The sequence below is a fragment of the Mustela lutreola genome, chromosome 9 (genome assembly GCF_030435805.1).
Source record: "Mustela lutreola isolate mMusLut2 chromosome 9, mMusLut2.pri, whole genome shotgun sequence".
Lineage (NCBI taxonomy): Eukaryota > Metazoa > Chordata > Mammalia > Carnivora > Mustelidae > Mustela > Mustela lutreola.
Genome location: NC_081298.1, coordinates 44,290,765 through 44,307,724, shown reverse-complemented (window position 1 = coordinate 44,307,724; position 16,960 = coordinate 44,290,765). Strand labels below are relative to the sequence as shown.

At 44.0% G+C, this 16,960-nt stretch overlaps 2 protein-coding genes across 5 annotated transcripts in view; one reads left to right on the top strand and one right to left on the bottom strand.

Moving 5' to 3' along the window:
* The window catches only part of RIN2 (Ras and Rab interactor 2), a 229,791-nt gene that overhangs the window by 211,602 nt on the left and 1,229 nt on the right, over window positions 1-16,960 (bottom strand). Inside the window, exon 2 of one of the 4 annotated variants that reach the window (XM_059134159.1) lies at window positions 1,560-1,701. The exons of the other annotated variants lie outside the window; for them this stretch is intronic. The gene's annotated coding sequence lies outside the window, so the exon portion shown is untranslated. The remainder of the gene's footprint in view (window positions 1-1,559; window positions 1,702-16,960) is intronic. 4 annotated transcript variants of the gene reach the window in all.
* Window positions 14,697-16,960, top strand: part of LOC131808356 (uncharacterized) — a 28,577-nt gene continuing 26,313 nt past the window's right edge. Inside the window, exon 1 of the mRNA XM_059134345.1 lies at window positions 14,697-14,871. Coding sequence (XP_058990328.1) covers window positions 14,697-14,871 — 175 coding nt within the window. The remainder of the gene's footprint in view (window positions 14,872-16,960) is intronic.

Here is a 16,960-nt window from a genome sequence, read left to right as displayed (position 1 = left end):
AGAAAAATATTAGTGAATGTTTCTGGTGTGAGTAAAGACCACTTCAGTTTACTTGAGGGTTTGGTTTTAAATAGTCATTTCCTGGAACCTCTAGGCTATGGAGGGTCAGTTCCAATGAACGATTTATAAAACCCTTAAGACATCCTGATTTCAAAACTTACTCCCAAACTACAGTAAACAAAAGAGTGTGGTACTGGCATAAGAACAGACATATAAACCAACAAACAGAATAAAAAGCCCACAAATAAACCCATCCATAAATGGTAAAATGATTTTCAACACGAGGGCCAGGACTATTCAATGTGCAAAGCACAGTCTTTTCAACAAATGGTGTTAGGAAAACTGGATATCCACATGCAAAAGAAAGGGTTGGTCCCTACCTTATCCCACATATAAAAATGAACTCAGAAAGGATTAAAGACCTAAGTATTAGAGCTAAAATCATAAAACTCTTCAAAGAAAATACGAATTGGATCTGGCAATGAGTTCTTGGGTTTAACATCAAAAGCACAGGCTACAAAAGAAAAAAATTCATTGGACTACTTCAAAGTTAAGAAAACCTGTGCCTCAAAGGACACAAACCATAGAGTGAAAAGGCAACACAGAGAATGGGAGCAAATATTTGCAAGTCGTATAGCAAATAAGGGATTAATATCCAAAATATAGAGAGAACTCCTACAACTCAGTAACAAAACCAAACTACTAGATAAAAAAATGGACAAAGATCTTGAATAAATATTTCTCCAAAGAAGATATACAAATAGCCAACACAGAGATGAAGAGGCTCAACATCACTAATCTTTAAGTTAATGCAAATCAAAACCACAATGACACAACACGTCACACACATTAGGATGACTCCTATCAAAAGACCAAAATAATGAGTGTTAGCGAGGATGTGTAGAAACTGGAACCCTTGTGAGCTGCGGTGGAAATGGAAAATGATGCAAGCTACTGTGGAAAACAGCAGAGCAATTCCCCCCAAAAATTAAAAGCAGAATCACCATGTGATCCAGTATTTCCAATTCTGGGTGTACTCTCTGAAAAATGCCTACAAGGTCTCAGAGAGGTATTTGAACACTCATGTTCATGCACAGCAGCATTTTTTACAGTAGCCAGGAGGTGAAAGCAACCCACGCACCCATCGACAAATGAATGGATCAATGAAATGTGGTATGTATACATATACACAATGGAATATCATTCAGCCTTGAAAAAGGAGGGTATTTTAACACACACTACAACATGGCTGAATCTTGAGGACATTATGCTAAATGAAATAAGCCAGTTCACAACAAGACAAAGTCTATGATTCCACAGTGGTGAGGGACACAGAATAGTCTAATACCACTCTAATACACAGAGACAGAAAGTAGGATGGTGGTTGCCAGGAGATGGGGAGAAGAGGTGAGGAGCTAATGTTTAAGGAGTACAGGGTTTCCGTTTCATAAGGTGAAGAGAGTTCTGTGGCGATGACGGTTGTAAAGCATTGCAAATGTTAATGCCACTGAAACATACACTTAGAAATGGTTAAGATGGTGAATGTTGTTATATTTTACCTCTTTTAAAAATAATAAAAAAGAGGGGTAGGCTAGGTGGCTCTGTTGGTGAGGCATCGGACTCTTGATCTCGGGTCAGGTCTTGATCTCAGGGTTGTGAGTTCAAGCCGCATGTTGGGCTCCATGCTGGGTGTGGAGCCAACTGAAAAAAAAATAATAATAAAGAGAAAAACTATAACCCATCTTTTATTCGAAATTATTTGTTAATAAAAGATGAGAATTTGGGGGAGCAGTAAAGATGGTGGAGGAGTAGAAACCCTAAGTTTCTATGGTCCCTGGATTACAGCTAGATATCAAATCATTCTGAACATCTGAGAAATCAACCAGAAATCTGAAAAAATAAATGCTGCAAGTCTACCAGTAGAAAAGTGACCACCATTTGGAAGATAGGTGTGGAGACTTGAATCCAGGGCTATGTATCTGAGGATATGGTGGGGGCAGGGGGAAGCCTGGTTAAGGAGGCTACCACAAAGTATTATAACCAGCGGGGAGCAAAATAAGAACTTGTAGAAGTCCCCTACAGTGGGGGACGTCCCTGGCTTAAAGGTACTCAAGCGGTGAAGTGGGGTGGGATTCCAGGTGGGACAGCGTGGTCTCAGGGGGTCACAAAAAGAATGGATGGGGAGGGAGGCTGAGAGCAGCAGAACTCCCAAGGATAACAGTAGGGGAGCTGGTTGAGAGCAATGAGTCTAGGTGCCAGCTTTCTCCTCAGTGTTGCCATAAACTGCAAACCCCCACATGGTCAGGTGACACTCTCTGGACAGGGGCCCAGCTAGTAGCAGAACCACAGCAAGCACCCCCTCCCCCAGGGTGGAATGGAGCAGTCCATGCCACAGGAGTGGGTAAGGTTTGGTGGGTGCCTGAGATAAAAACACTCAATCACAAGCCAGGTGAACACAGAGTTCTGACAGAAATGGGGGAGACAAGGGTGATTAACTGCTCTTCTGTAAGGGCACACTGAACAGTAGGGGATGTGAGCTTTCAGCTCCAGGGCTCCAGAGCAGGGCATCACCATATTCATCCGGTGCTGAAAGCAGTCAGGGAGCAAAACAGCAGCACCTGCTGTAATCTGGAGCTGCTTAAACAGAGTCCTGCCTCTCTGCTCACTGGAGGTGCACTTCTATTAGCTCAAGTCCACACGAGAATCAGAGCAACAGGCTCTTTGTCCAGAAGACCAGCACAAACTCGCTCACAAGTTTATTGATCACTGAGGGCTGCAAAGCTTCAGCTCCTGGGGAAAACAGTATACAGCATTCTTTGTATTTTTATTCCTTCGGCTTTTAGTATTATTTTCCCAGTTATTTTCTTTTTTCAATTCTTTTTTATTCTTATTTAATTTTTATATATATCTTATGTATTTTTTTTTGTTTTCTTTCACTGTATTTTATTTTATTTTCAAATACATACACACACATAGACACTCACACACCCTCATACATATACATTTTTCTTTCTTATTTTGGGATCTAGTTTCTTTTTGTAAGCAGATGAAAATACACCCAGGATCTAGGGTTTCTTTTGTTGGCTTTTTGTTTTTGTTGTTGTTGCTGTTTTCTCTTTCTTCCTTTTTTTTTTCTTTTCTCGACAAAATAACAAGATGAAGAAATTCACCCCAAAAGAAAGAACAGGAGGTAGCACTCACAGCCAAGATTTAATCAATGTGGATATAAGTAAGGTGTCTGAAGTATAATTTAAAACAATGATTATAAAGATACTAGCTGGGCTAGGAAAAAAGCATAGAAGACACTAGAGAATACCTTACTGTAGAAATAAATAACTGAAATCTAGTCAGGCTGAAACTAAAAGAGATACAGTCCCAAGTGAAGGGGGCACCTGGGTGGTTCAGTGGGTTAAGCCTCTGCCTTCAGCTCAGGTCATGATTCCAGGGTCCTGGGATCCAGCCCCGCATCGGGTTCTCTGCTCAGTAGGGAGCCTGCTTCCCCCTCTCTCTCCCTCTGCCTGCCTCTCTGCCTACTTGTGATCTCCATCTGTCAAATAAATAAACAAAATCTTAAAAAAAAAAAATGAGGACGAACAAATCAAGAGAGTGAATTAGTGATATAAAAGATAAAATGATGGAAAATAAGGAAGCTGAAGAGGGAAAGACACCTATTAGATCACAAGAAATAATATCCATATTATAGGAGTCCTAGAAGATGAGGAGTAGGAGAAAGGGAGAAAGGGTCAGGGGTTTATTTGAACAAAATTTAACTGAGAATTTCTCTAATCTGGGTAAGAAAATAGGCATTCAAGTCCAGGAGGCACAGAGAATCCACCTCAAAATCAACAGAAATAGATTAGCACCTCAACATATTATAGCATAGCTTGCAAATTACAAAGATAAAGAGAAAATCCTTAAAGCAGCCTGGGACAAAGGGCCCTTAACCTACCAATGTAGATACATAAGGCTGGCAGCAGACCTGTCCACAGAGATCTGGCAGGCCAGAAAGAACTGGCATGGTATTTCAATGAACTAAATGGCAAAAATATGCAGCCATGAATATTTTATCCAGCAACACTGTCATTCAGAATAGGAGAGATCAAGAGATTCCAAGACAAACAAAAACTAAAGTAATTTGTGAACACTAAACCAGCCCTGCAAGAAATATTAAACAGGGTACTCTGAAGAGAGAGTGACCCCAAAAGTAATAGAGACAATCTACAGAAACAGGGACTTTACAGGTAATATCATGGAACTCAATTCATATATTTCAATAATTACTCCGAATATAAGGGGACGAAATACTCCCATCAAGAGACACAGGGTATCAGGTTGGATAAACAAAATAAGACCCATCAATATGAGAATCATTTTAGACTGAAAGACATCTCCAGATTGAAAGTAGGAGGAGGGGGGCATGGAGAACCATTTCTCATGCTAATGGGCATCAAAAGAAAACTGGAGTAGCCATCCTTATATCAGACAATCTAGATTTTAAACCAAAAACTATACTAAGAGATGAAGAAGGACACTATATTATCATAATAAAGGAGTCTATCCAACAAGAAGATCTAACAATTGTAAATATTTATGCCCCTAACTTAGGAGTATCCAAATACATAAACCAATTAATAACAAAATTAAAGAAATTCATCAACAACAATGCTTTTGGGGACTTTAACACCCCACTCACAGCAACGGACAGGTCATCTAAGCAAAAGATCAACAAGGAAACAAGGGCTTTAAATGACACCCTGGGTCAGATGGACTTAACAGATATATTCAGAGCATTTCACCCTAAAGCAGCAGAACACACATTCTTTTCTAGTGCACATGGAACATTCTCCAGAATCAGCTCTTAACCAGCACATAAAGATTGAGATCATGCCATGAATGTTTTCAGACCACAATGTTATGAAACTTGAAGTCAACTGCAAAAAGAAATTTGGAAGGACCATAAATGCATGGAGGTTAAAGAGTATCCCATTAAAGAACGAATGGGTCAAACAGGAAATTAAAGAAGAATTTTTTAAAAATACCCTGGAAGCAAATGCAAATGAGAAGTCGCCAAGGCAGGAAGCCCTCTGCACCCTTCTCAGGAGTGGGGGAAATGCCAGACATGGTAGCTGATGGCTTAAAGAAGTGGACAAACAGAATGGGTGGTTCTTGACCATTGATTTGGAGACGAGCTGTCCATTCCCTTTCTGTGGCTGGTTTCGGTCATCTCCTGATGGCCCTGTTAGGTGCTGGGGGCTCCGGATAGGCAAGTGCTAGATGAGCCACAGCTTGGCCTCCTGTTGGCTTAGGGTGTGCCAGAGGCCAGATGACTGTGCTTGGGGGATCATAAGAGAACTGCAAAGTTCCTAATAATACAGCAACTGTGATCACAGTCACTATTAAAAATAACATCACTGAGGGTGTAAAAATGAAATAATAGAATGATTTTCTGTAGGCATTTTCAATTCCTTCATGTGCCACAGAGGGAGAAGACAAGGGAAAATTACATCTCAAGATTCCTCTCCCATCCTCTGTATCTGCTGGCTCTTGATCTTTTCCCCATTTCTTCTCTAGTTGCAAAAATATTGCTTTTATCACTTGCTACTCCAAGAAAAATATGATATGCCCAGTCCACATTCCTCTCTGACTTCCTCTGGAAACCCAAGTCAGTTGGTTGAGAGCCTGGTGCTGTGCTATGACCCTATCCTCTCAAGCTATCCCCAGGCTCCCTTTCCTGCTTCAGTGAACCGGGCTTGGTGGCTGGGGTCAGGAAGGGAGAAGTGACACTTGAGTTGGGCTGCACTATGTGAGCCGAGTTTTCAGGAGCTTGAGCTTGCCTTGACCAGCTGTCCAGGAGCAAAAAAAGGGGAACCTGCAAAGGGCTCCAAATCCTGCTTGTGTATGAGAGTAGTTATTCCACAGACAGATCCCCAGGGTTAGAACAAAAGAACCCCAAAGGTCATGGTAACTGGTGCTGGGTGAGTGGAAAGCAAGGGCATGACCATGAGTTTTATATAAAACTAAGTTTATCCCTTTTAAACTGTATGTACATAATATATTATGAGTTATATAATATTATAAAATATATTTTATTTTTGTACACTCCATGACTTTCTTTTTTTTATTTTATTTGAATTCAATTAGCCAACATATACTATAGTAGTGTCCATTGATTCATTAGTTGCATATAACACTCATTGCTCATCACATCACGTGCCCTCCTTAATACCTATCGCCCAGTTATCCCATCCTCCCACCCACTTCCCCTTCTACAACCTTCAGTTTGTTTCCCACAGTCAAGAGTCTCATAGTTTGTCTCCCTCTCTGATTTCTTCCCATTCGGTTTTCCCTCCCTTCCCCTACTGCCCTCTGCACTATTCCTTATGTTCCACATATGAGTGAAACCATATGATAATTGTCTTTCTCTGACTGAGTTATTTTAATGAGCACAATACCTTCCAGTTCCATGCATGTCGATGTAAATGGTAGATATTCATCCTTTCTGATGGCTGAGTAATATTCCATTGTATATATGTACCACATCATCTTCATGCATTCATTTGTTGAAGGACATCTCAACTCCTTCCACAGTTTGGCTATTGTAGACATAGCTGCTATGAACATTCAGGTGCACATGCCCCTTATTTTCACTACATCTGTAACTTTGGGGTAAATATCCAGTAGAGTAGTTCTACTTTTAACTTCTGGATGAACCTCCATACTGTTTTCCAGAGTGGCTCTTCCAGCTTGCATTCCCACCAACAGTGTGAGAGGGTTCCCCTTCCCTCACATCCTTGCCAAAATTTGTTGTTCCCTGTCTTGTTCATTTTAGACATTCTGACAGGTGTGAGGTAGTAAGTATCTCATTGTGGTTTTGATTTGTATTTCTCTGATGACAAGTGATGTGGAACATTTTTTTCATGAGTCTGTTGGCCATTTGTATGCCTTCTTTGGAGAAATATCAGTTCTTGCCTTCTGCACATTTTCTTGATTGGATTTTTTGGGTTTGGGGTGTTGAGTTTGATAAGTTTTTTATAGATTTTGGATACAGCCCTTTTTCTGATATGTCATTTGCTAATATCTTTTCCCATTCTATAGGTTGCCTTTTAGTTTTGTGCCTGTTTCCTTTGTTGTGCAGAAGATTTTATCTTGATGAAGTCCCAATAGTTCATTTTTGCTTTTGTTTCCCTTGCCTTTAGGGATGTGTCTTGCAAGAAGCTGCTGCAGCTGAGGTCTATGATGTCATTTTTAATAATGACTTTAATCACAGTCACTGTATTATTAGGAATTTTGAGGTTCCTAACAGGAACAGGATGACCTAACAGGGCTATCAGGAGATGACTGAAATCAGCCATGGAAATGGAATGGACAACTCATCTCCAAATCAATGGTCAAGAACCACCCATTCTGCTTGCCCACTTCTTTAAGCCATCAACCGCTATGCTTGGCATTCCCCCACTCCTGAGAGGGTGCTGAGGGCTCCCTGCCCTGGCGGAACAGGACAGTAGAGAGGCGATTCCATTTTTTAAAAGATGGCTGTGCACATGCTCAGGAAAACATGGCTGGGAGGTAAGAACAAAGCAAGATCAGTGAGGTGGACACTACAAGGAGATGGCGTGGGCTTTGAGGTAGCAGCAGTGGGATGGTGAGAAGCAGACAGAGAGGAATTTATTTTGAAGGTAGAGCTGATAACACTGCCAATGGGCTGAATGTGGCAGGGAGTTTGAGGGAGCCCAAGGTGCTGAGCTGAAAACCTGGAATAGAGCCATTTGCTGAGATGGGGAAATGAGAAGGAGCAGGGCAAAGAGCTTGTCTGGGACACGTTCAGTCTGTGATTCCTATGAGATCCCTAAGCGGACAAACCACAAAGACCATGCTGCAGTGGCTGTGTTCAGGGGAGGGGCCTGACCTGGAGTCCACTCACAGACACAGGTTATTTAAAGCAGTGGGGCTGGCTGAGGTCACCTAGCATAGGTATCATGGGAAGAAGAAACCCAGGCACCAAGCCCCAAGGCACTTGATGTTTAGGGATCAAGGAAATGAGAAGAAGCAAAGGAGGCTGAGAAGCTCCCAGTGAAGTTGGAGAAGCAAGAGCCAAGTATTTATAATAAGAAAGGACAAGTACCGTGTCAGGTGCTGCTGGAAAATGGAAGGAGATGGGGACCAAAAACTGATCACTGGATGTGCCAGCAGGGAGGTCACGGAGGAACCTGACAGGATCAGTACAGCAGGCAACATCTTTATGGGATTGGATGTAGGAAAGAATGGAAGGCTCTGTTGTAAGGCCAGGTTGAGGAGGCAGGAGCTGGTAGCAGATGTGGGGTCAAGGTAGGTTCTCTGAAGATGGGCAATATTGCAGGATGATTGTGCCTGGATGCAAATGAGCCAAGAGGGTGGGGGGAAGACTTGATGATCCAGGACAGACAGGGGACAAATGCTGGAGTAATGTCTTTGAGTATGCGAGAGAAATCAGAATTTGCCATAGCAGCTGAGGGGTGGACCCCCAGAAGAGCACCAATGTTTAATGCTTTGTGGCAAAGATGGGACAGCATATGTGGACACAGGTGGAGGTCTGGTGGTAGCTTTAAGCTGGGACTGATGGAGTTCTTCAGATTCATTCTAGTTTCTCAGTGAAATAAGTAAGGTCATCAACTGAGAGCAAGAAGGGTTTGGAAAGTCTGAGAAGGGAGGAATCTTGAAATAATCATCCAATGCATCTTTTTTTCAAAACCCATTAGTGGGGTGTGATATCATTCTAGAAGGTTGCCATTGGAACATTTTCAATAAATGAAACAAGACAGGATCAGAGGGAAAGGGAAATATCATAGTAAGTGTTAGTTCCCCAAATTTTATATCTCTCCTATAATATATGGATGTGATTTAAAGAAAAATACGTTTATCAAAGACTGATCTAAGCAGGAGAGTGGATGAGTTAAGAAAAATGGATTGTCCACATCCAAGCCCTCCTGCCTGGAGCAGGCACTGGCGAGGGAAGAGGTGCTTCAGCCAGGGTTGGGTTTAGGCAGGGGAGTCTCCTGAGAGAGAGGGCAAGACAAATAAGGTATATGCAAAGAAAGGGTTCTAATCCCAGACCATGGAATCCATGCTGGGAAGAAGGCAGATGCAGACATGATGCAGATAAGGGACAGCGGCCAAGCTACAGGGTCAGAGGACAGTAGAGTATGTTTGTGGCCGAACCAAAGCAACTCTGCAAGAGAAACAAGATTTCCTAATTGCTCCTCAAGAATGAGAGCAAGGCAAACTGTGTTCCCCCACCAACATTAATTTCCAGAGATTTTCTGTTGAATGGTTTATCAGAAAATGTTTTATCAGTCAAAAGGCGCTCTCCTGACTTCTATGTTGGGCTTTTCATATGGGATATAAAAATGTTTGAAGTCCAGTGGTATCTTATTTTGGTCAGTCTTTCCAGCGTTCACCAAAAGAAAATTTCCCTCAAAGGTAGTTTTGTTACATGAAGTAATACTAAATCATACTGAAGATACCTCCCGTTCAATTAGCCTTCAACATCTATTTGGCTATGTTTATGATTTTTATCACTACTTCTAGAATGATGTTTATTTTATAAAGGCATCACAATCCTTGAGAACTATGAAGTCTTGGCTCTTATACCAGGTTCCTTTCCTCTCTAGAACAATCGAGTAAAGATTTCTCCAAAGCCTTTCACACCTTCATTATGTCGTCCTTTGTGGGATGCATAAAGAATTCCTTCATATTAAAGACCAGCTAAGACTCAAGTTTATATGGATTTACGGGAAAATAGTAGCTAAAATGTTATACTTTTGTACTATTCAGTTTCTTTCATCCTTAGAGCTGATCACTTTCTCTCTTGCTATTACAATTTTAATGATTTTTTAATTCTCTTTTAAAATTTTGTTTGTTTATTCTGAGAGGCAGAGAGTGAGAGAGAGAGCAGGAGCAGAGGGGGCAGACTCCCCACTGACCAGGGAGCCCAATGCAGGACTCAATCCCTGGATGCTGGGATCATGACCTGAGCCAAAAGCAGACACTGAACTGGCAGGGCCACCCCAGGCATCCTGGTTTCTTGATTCTTACACTAAATGAAAAATGCCTTAGGAAAAAACTAAAAGAGATTGATTTCTATCTTATATCAATTGTCCAAATCACACCCTATCAAGACAAATCTCTTGAGATTCTGAACCATGATGCTTAAAATCTCACCAGATTCCACAGGATCCTGCTATGTTATTCTGACTTCTCTGTCTCAACCATTATTCCAAGGGCTGCATGCTCAGAAGAGCAGATACATGGATCTCCTACTGGTGAGACACTGGTAGGATCTCCAGGTTAGACTGCACCTGCCTGGTAACAGGGCACTTCCTTTCTGAGGCTGCCTGTTACTGGCTAGTTTGAAACAAATCACATTATCTCACTGTCTTATGCCCTCACCCACTGGAAATGGGAGGAGAGCATGGTGGTGGCAGGTACACGTGTTCTCAGATGCTTACATGTATTTATGGAGTAAGAATCTGACAAATGCCTGGCCAGGACAGTGAGGGTGTAGGTTGCCCTTTCCTGACACAATTAAGAAACTCTCCTTCAGATCTTAATGTTCTCGGTTTCCTAGACCCATGGTTCTCGATGTCCACCATCCTTCAAGGAAGGATCTCACCAGTCTTCAAGGAACCAGGAGCCAATGATGGCAGATACAATGAGCTTACTATGTCCAAGAAGGATAGTTACATAGTAATAGGCATCCTGTGATTACACTGAGTATTTCCAATATGATCTAAGGACATAAATGTCTACAGTAAAACCACGGTTAGTGAACACAACTAGGAAGCATCCAAGATGGTTTCTGGTGGGCCAGTGTGCCCACTCACAGACCCTGGAGGCATAAGCCTCCTGGCTGAGGGTCAGTAAGGAACTCTTGCTCCTCAAACCGTCACAGGAAGTGAAGGGGGCGAATTCTTCCCCACTGTCTGCCCTCCCCTGGCCATAAGGTTGAGAATAAGCATCCCAGATAGGGACTGATGCTGCCAGTGGTCTGCCCATGTCCCCTCAAACCCCTCTACCACTTTCCCTCCCCAGGCCAGCACCCATTTCTGTGGGAGGATGGCTTCAGGCTCATGGGACCCGCTCCACCTGCATGCAGAGAAAGCTGAAGTGTGAGGGGCAGTCGTTAGCCAAACACGGACTGACACGGGGTGGAACTACTCCAGGCAGCTGGCCTCTGATCTAGCCACTCGGTAGGCCCTACGTAGTCTCCAGAACTTTTCTGTGAGACAAAGGAAGGTGAGAGTCTCCTTAAATCACAAATAGGGCACAGCTCCCCACAGAGCTTGAGCAGGGCTTTGTGACAAGACTGTATGGATGATCATTTTCCTGACCCAGACTGTCCCCATCCCTCTAGTCTGATTCTTTAGGACATGACACTGTCCTAAACTGTCCTCCACAAGTCCCACACACAGTTCTCACCGCCCTCCCCAGGCTGAGGCCAGGAGAGTACTGAGGCCACACATCTTTCCTCCACACTCCCCAGAACCCAAGCAGGAACCTCACATTCTAAGTGGAGCCATAATGATCAAGAGAGCTCTTTCTCCAAAAGCACCTCCCTCCTTTTGATTCTTATTCTTTGTATGTGACACTCCTCTACCTGAAATCCACTGGTTACTAGCCATCACCAAATAACCCATCTGTCAGAGCTACTCCCTTTCACTGTGAATCCTCTCCCGACACCCAGGACAGGATAAAGTGCCCCTTCTGTATGCCACCACAGCATGCTTGAATAGAAAGAGGTCACTGTGCCCTGTTCTGGCCCCCACTCTTTGATATGACTCCACCTCTGGTAGGTACCAGAGTCCTGTGAAGATTCAGTTTAAGAAAAAGGGATTGCCCAAGCCAACATTATAATATAGGTTACCTCTACTGTTTACAATACTTCATGGACCAAGGTCACCCTGTACACTATCTAGGGAAAGACATAAGCTGAAAATATTGGGCATAAGAGGTATGAGATGTGCCCAGAGAAAGACTGTAATACCAAGTATGTGTAAAGTCTGTGTCAAGACAGGAATCCTAGAATACAGACAGAGTGGGTGGTGGACCCCAAGGACAGATGACCAGGGGAGGGCTCCCACCCTGGGGGAGGGACAAGAAGTTGTCAGGCCTGACTGCACCTTCATAGATCAGACCTCACCCACGTGAGAAGTGAGAAGCTTTGAGGAAAGCACCCTTCATCACCCCTGTGGGGCCCTTCCTATCTGCTCATCTCATTGGTTCCTCCCTCCTTCTGGTTCTTTGTTAAGAAGCCACAAAATGGGGGAGAGTCTCTTTCCTTCAGGGCGCTGATCCAGAGGAGCCCCTGAAATGCACCCCCACCCCTTTGTTTGTTTAATAAAGACCTGATAAAAAAGAAAACCCCTTCTTTAAAGACAAAGAACATCTATCTTTGTTCTCATTCAGACCCCTAAACTGCCAGGGGAAAAACAATCACAGAGGAAAATAACAAAGCACTTCAATAAGGAGTTTTCAGGGTCAAATTTGGCACAAGTCTGCCTGCTGAGTCAAGCAGTGACTACACTGTCCTAAACTGGCTAGCATCTCTAAGCATCCCTTGCTAGGCTGGAGTGCCCATGAGGCAGGAATCATACCATGACACCTGCACTGGTCAGATCTCTGATCCCAAGGGGACCACGGAGTCCCGGAAGTCAGCCAGGACCCCACACCTGGTAGCAGCGCCAAAACCAGACGCCAGTGTGGCCTGAATATACACAGCCAAGGCCCGCAGGTTGCATTCTGTTTGCGATTTACTAGATGAGGAGCAAAACTGATCCAGTCTTCCCAAATCAGTGTCCAGGCTGAGGACAATTCTAGACAAACCCCATTGCATAAGATTTGCCTGAACGGTGCCACCCAGATGTCCCCCCACCAAAGATTCTTGATCAAAATAAAACATTTCCACAGGATGGGGTATCTACAGCCTCATCCACACAACCTCCTGGCCATATCCAACTTTATTTTCTGAGGCCCTTCTACAACATATGACTCTGTTTAGGGTTTTTGCCAAACCATTAACAAGTTCAGGGGCACCTGGGTGGCTCAGTGGGTTAAGCCTCTGCCTTTGGCTCGGGTCATGATCTCAGGGTCCTGGGGTCGGGCCCCACACTGGGCTCTCTGCTCAGCGGGAAGCCTGCTTCCCCCTTTCTCTCTATGCCTACCTGCCTCTCTGCCTGCTTGTGATCTCTGTCAAATAAATAAATAAAGTATTTTTTTTTAAAAAGTTCAAAAACTGTTTCTACCATAAAAAGTAATGCCATTTAATCATGTATTCATTCAAAATAATAATGCTTTTGAGTGGGTTTGCTAGCAGCTGCATTAACTTATGTGGTTCTGTTCACACCCTCAGCGGCCACTCCACGCTTCTCAGAGATGACAGTAAAAATACGTAATGACATGGGACAGAATAGGCCCAGATCAATCACAACAGATGCAGGCCACAAACTCACAGGCTGAAAACCCTGGACGGTCCCACTCACTGTTGCAGGTTCTTCCTCTTCATCCCCGTCCCTGACTTCATGAACTCCACCCTGCTCCTGGTTTTAGGCTTCCCGGTTCTGCTTTGACCCCTTTCTGCTGGGCCTGTGGTCTCTTTGTGGTTAAACTCATCAGCTCCCATGTTTCAGTCCCCACCATGCCCCAGTGACTCTGTGTCTGCAGCTGCTTATTGAAAATTTGTATCTGTGTAACGTATAGGACTTCTGTAGGGGCCAAGGGAGGCCACCCCAAGATGGGCCATAAGGCATGAAGATTATTTTGACTTCAAAGCATCAAAACCCAGGAGATTTGGGGAAAGCTCTTTACCTCCCCTTCAACTGCCTGCAGGTACCAGAGATGCCTCTGTACCTAAGAAACTTACCTGTATCATAGGGCAACCTCAGACCCTCCTATCCCACGCCTTTGCCTCATGCTGCCTAACTGTCCTGGGACTCTCATGTCTGTGTGGATTCCCTGCATATATGTAATTAAATTTGATTTTCTCCTATTAATCTGGCTCACAAGAACCCCATCTATTTGATTCTTAGTCCTGCTAGAGGGGTCTTGAAGAGCAGAGGAAATTCTTCCTCCACAATACTTTTAAACTAAAAAACAAAACAAAAAATCACACTCAGTATTTCCCTCCCATTTTCTTCCTTGGCCTCCAATGCAGGAGGGCATGCACAGGCACAGGCACACACACACTCCTGATAGGTCCATTTTTCTCAAAATACACCTTTCCCTGACTTCTGTGATATCACCCTAATCGATACAGATCAATACAGGTCCTAGAGACTGCTCCCTCTCCATGCTTTGGAAATATCTGTGAAACAAATCTTCAGATAAATTCACTCACTCTGGAGATCCCTGAATGTCTGCTTGTGGCCATGCCCTCTCTGATGATGGTGTCACCTTTCCCAAGGCTCCTCTGCTGGCCCTGGTAGCCCGCCACCCTCTTCTGAAACCCTGAAATACAAACTCTGGCTTCCCCTGTTCACCTTCTCCCTTCGGTGCAAACAAGGCTGGACATCCAGGGTTACCCCTCTATGAAAAGTATGGAATGGCTGGTTGCTGGCAAACTCTTTCTTACAAAGACCAGGTTTCCAACAATGGGTGCTTGTGGGTTGGTGGATCCCAACAGCAGCCCTTGGTTCCAGCTCCAGCAGCTACCTTTTCAAGAGTAAATGCAGAAATCCTACAGAATCCACACTGCCAGCTCCCGGGAAGAGAGGAAGCTGAGACAGCTGAAAATCCCGGGTGTACCTTCCCACTCAATGGAGGTGATCAAGCAAGATGTGTCTCAGCTCCAGATCCCTATGCTGCCGTTTCACATACAAGCCACGCTGGAGGCAAGCTCAGGCAAAGCTGGTTGACATCTGCCGGCTTCTAAGCAGCATGAAGACACGCTCGTTTGCATTTACTCGACTCCTTTGGTTTCCTCAGATCTGACCAGCCCCTGGAAAACTGAGTCCTGTTAATCAGGTGCACGGCAGCTGCAAACTAACACCTTACAAGGTGGAGGGGGGATTACTGTGCATTTTTAAAGTCCAGAATATAGATGTTTTGCTATCCGAAGCACCAATGCTCCTTGGAAACTGCCTAGATGTCAGAAGGTGAACTAAAAGAGCATTTGGGGTAAACTAAACATTTCCCAAAGTGGACTCCTTGGAACTCTGGATCCTAAAGATGCTTCATGAGAAGGAGTGTTCTGCGGCCAAATGAAACTGGCAAACAGTCCATATTATGGCGTCATCCTAAAAAGTCCCAGCGTACACTGTAATAAAGGCACTAAAAAGTCCTGCAGAGGAAACCCTGCTTAATATTAGCATTTTTCCTAATGCTTCTAGTATTCTATCACTGTAACTCTTTAGAAATTTTTCTTTCTTTTTTTTTTTAGAGAGAGAGAGCGCACATGAGCAGGGAGGGGGAGGAGGAGGAGAGGGAAAGAGAGGATTTTAACCATGCTTCACGCCCAGTGGAGAGCCCTACTTGGGGTGTGATCTCAAGACCCTGAAATCATGACCTGAGCTGAAATCAAGTCATCCACTTAACTAACTGAGCCACCCAAGTGCCTATCTATTGGTCTGTCTATGTATCTATTGTAATTCTTCAATAAAGTTGTACCCTAAACACAACCTGGTTAAATTCTGCTCTAGACAGACACTGCCGGGCTTGTACCTCTGAACACAGCCACCTCTAGCAAGTGAGCTGTGGTTCAGCAAGATGCCTACTGGGCTTGGAGCCCTGGTCCCCTCTTTGGTGCTTTGACCTCTCCTGACCTCTGTTTTCTCACCTAACTAATGGAATTAATCATACTACAGTGAAAAAAACCTGAGGTGCTATCCGTAAAAACATTTTGAAATGCACTATAAAAACATGGCCAATCTGCTCAGGATGGACATCTTGCTGTGTGTTTACCAAGGAATACTTTGGTTCATTCTTTTCAACACCCACACCTCTGTGTTGGAGGCAGGGAGGAGGAGCTAGGATCTGGCTTTTGACCTTGTTCTCAGTGGAGAAGTGGGGTCCCCCGCGCACTACTCAGAAGTGATACACAAGGAATTGTGGTGCTGAGGGGGTGTCTTATCAGGGAAAGGAGGAGGGACCTCAGGAAACCTTCCCAGCTGAAGCCATTAGAAACTTAAGTGGGGACAGAAGGGCTGCTGGGAAGTTCTCTCTGGCAAACAAGCACATACCAGAGCCCTAGAGAGAGTCAAGCTCCTTCCAGCTGCCCCTGCGAGGGGGAAAGGGTCAAGTATGGGTTATTTTAGGTTTCCTTCTCTACTTACCTAACCTGTCTGCAGAATGCCAGCAGACAAAGGAGGTCTGGTAGCAGGTTCTCTACTCTCATGTCCTCAGCCTCCAACTGTTGGGAGCTGTCCCAAGCCCCCACAATTCCTGTCAACCACCAGCCTTCTTCTCCAGTCCCAAATGCAAGGGCCCCTTACTGTTCCCAGGCCCCACCCAATCCCTGACACCCCAATGCTCTCTGTGGAGCTACCCCAGCACCCCAGCACAGGAGAGTCAAGGGGGTTCTAGAAACGTACTGGAGCCTGAGACCAAAAGGAAAGTGCATACATGTCTGCACACCTATCAAAATATTCTCCCATATTTGAACTATGTGAAAAGTTAATAAAAAGCTGTACTATCGGAAAAAAAAAAAAAGACTATATATAAAGCCAGCATTGCCTAATCTGCTGCAGGTCACTGTCAACCCTCATTAACTCCCAGGCAGGGACCAGACAAACTGAGGGTCACTGGAAACCACTGTCCCCACTACACAGTAACGCAGAGGCATAACAAAACCTCTCTTTATTTAAAATGTTGGTTATTTTGTTCATCGTGGATTTTTCACACTAAATTTTATTTTTTAAAATACTGCCTTAAAATACCATGCGAATTACTGAGTGCTGCCAATTGTTTATTTTTGCTCAATATTGTCAAAGTC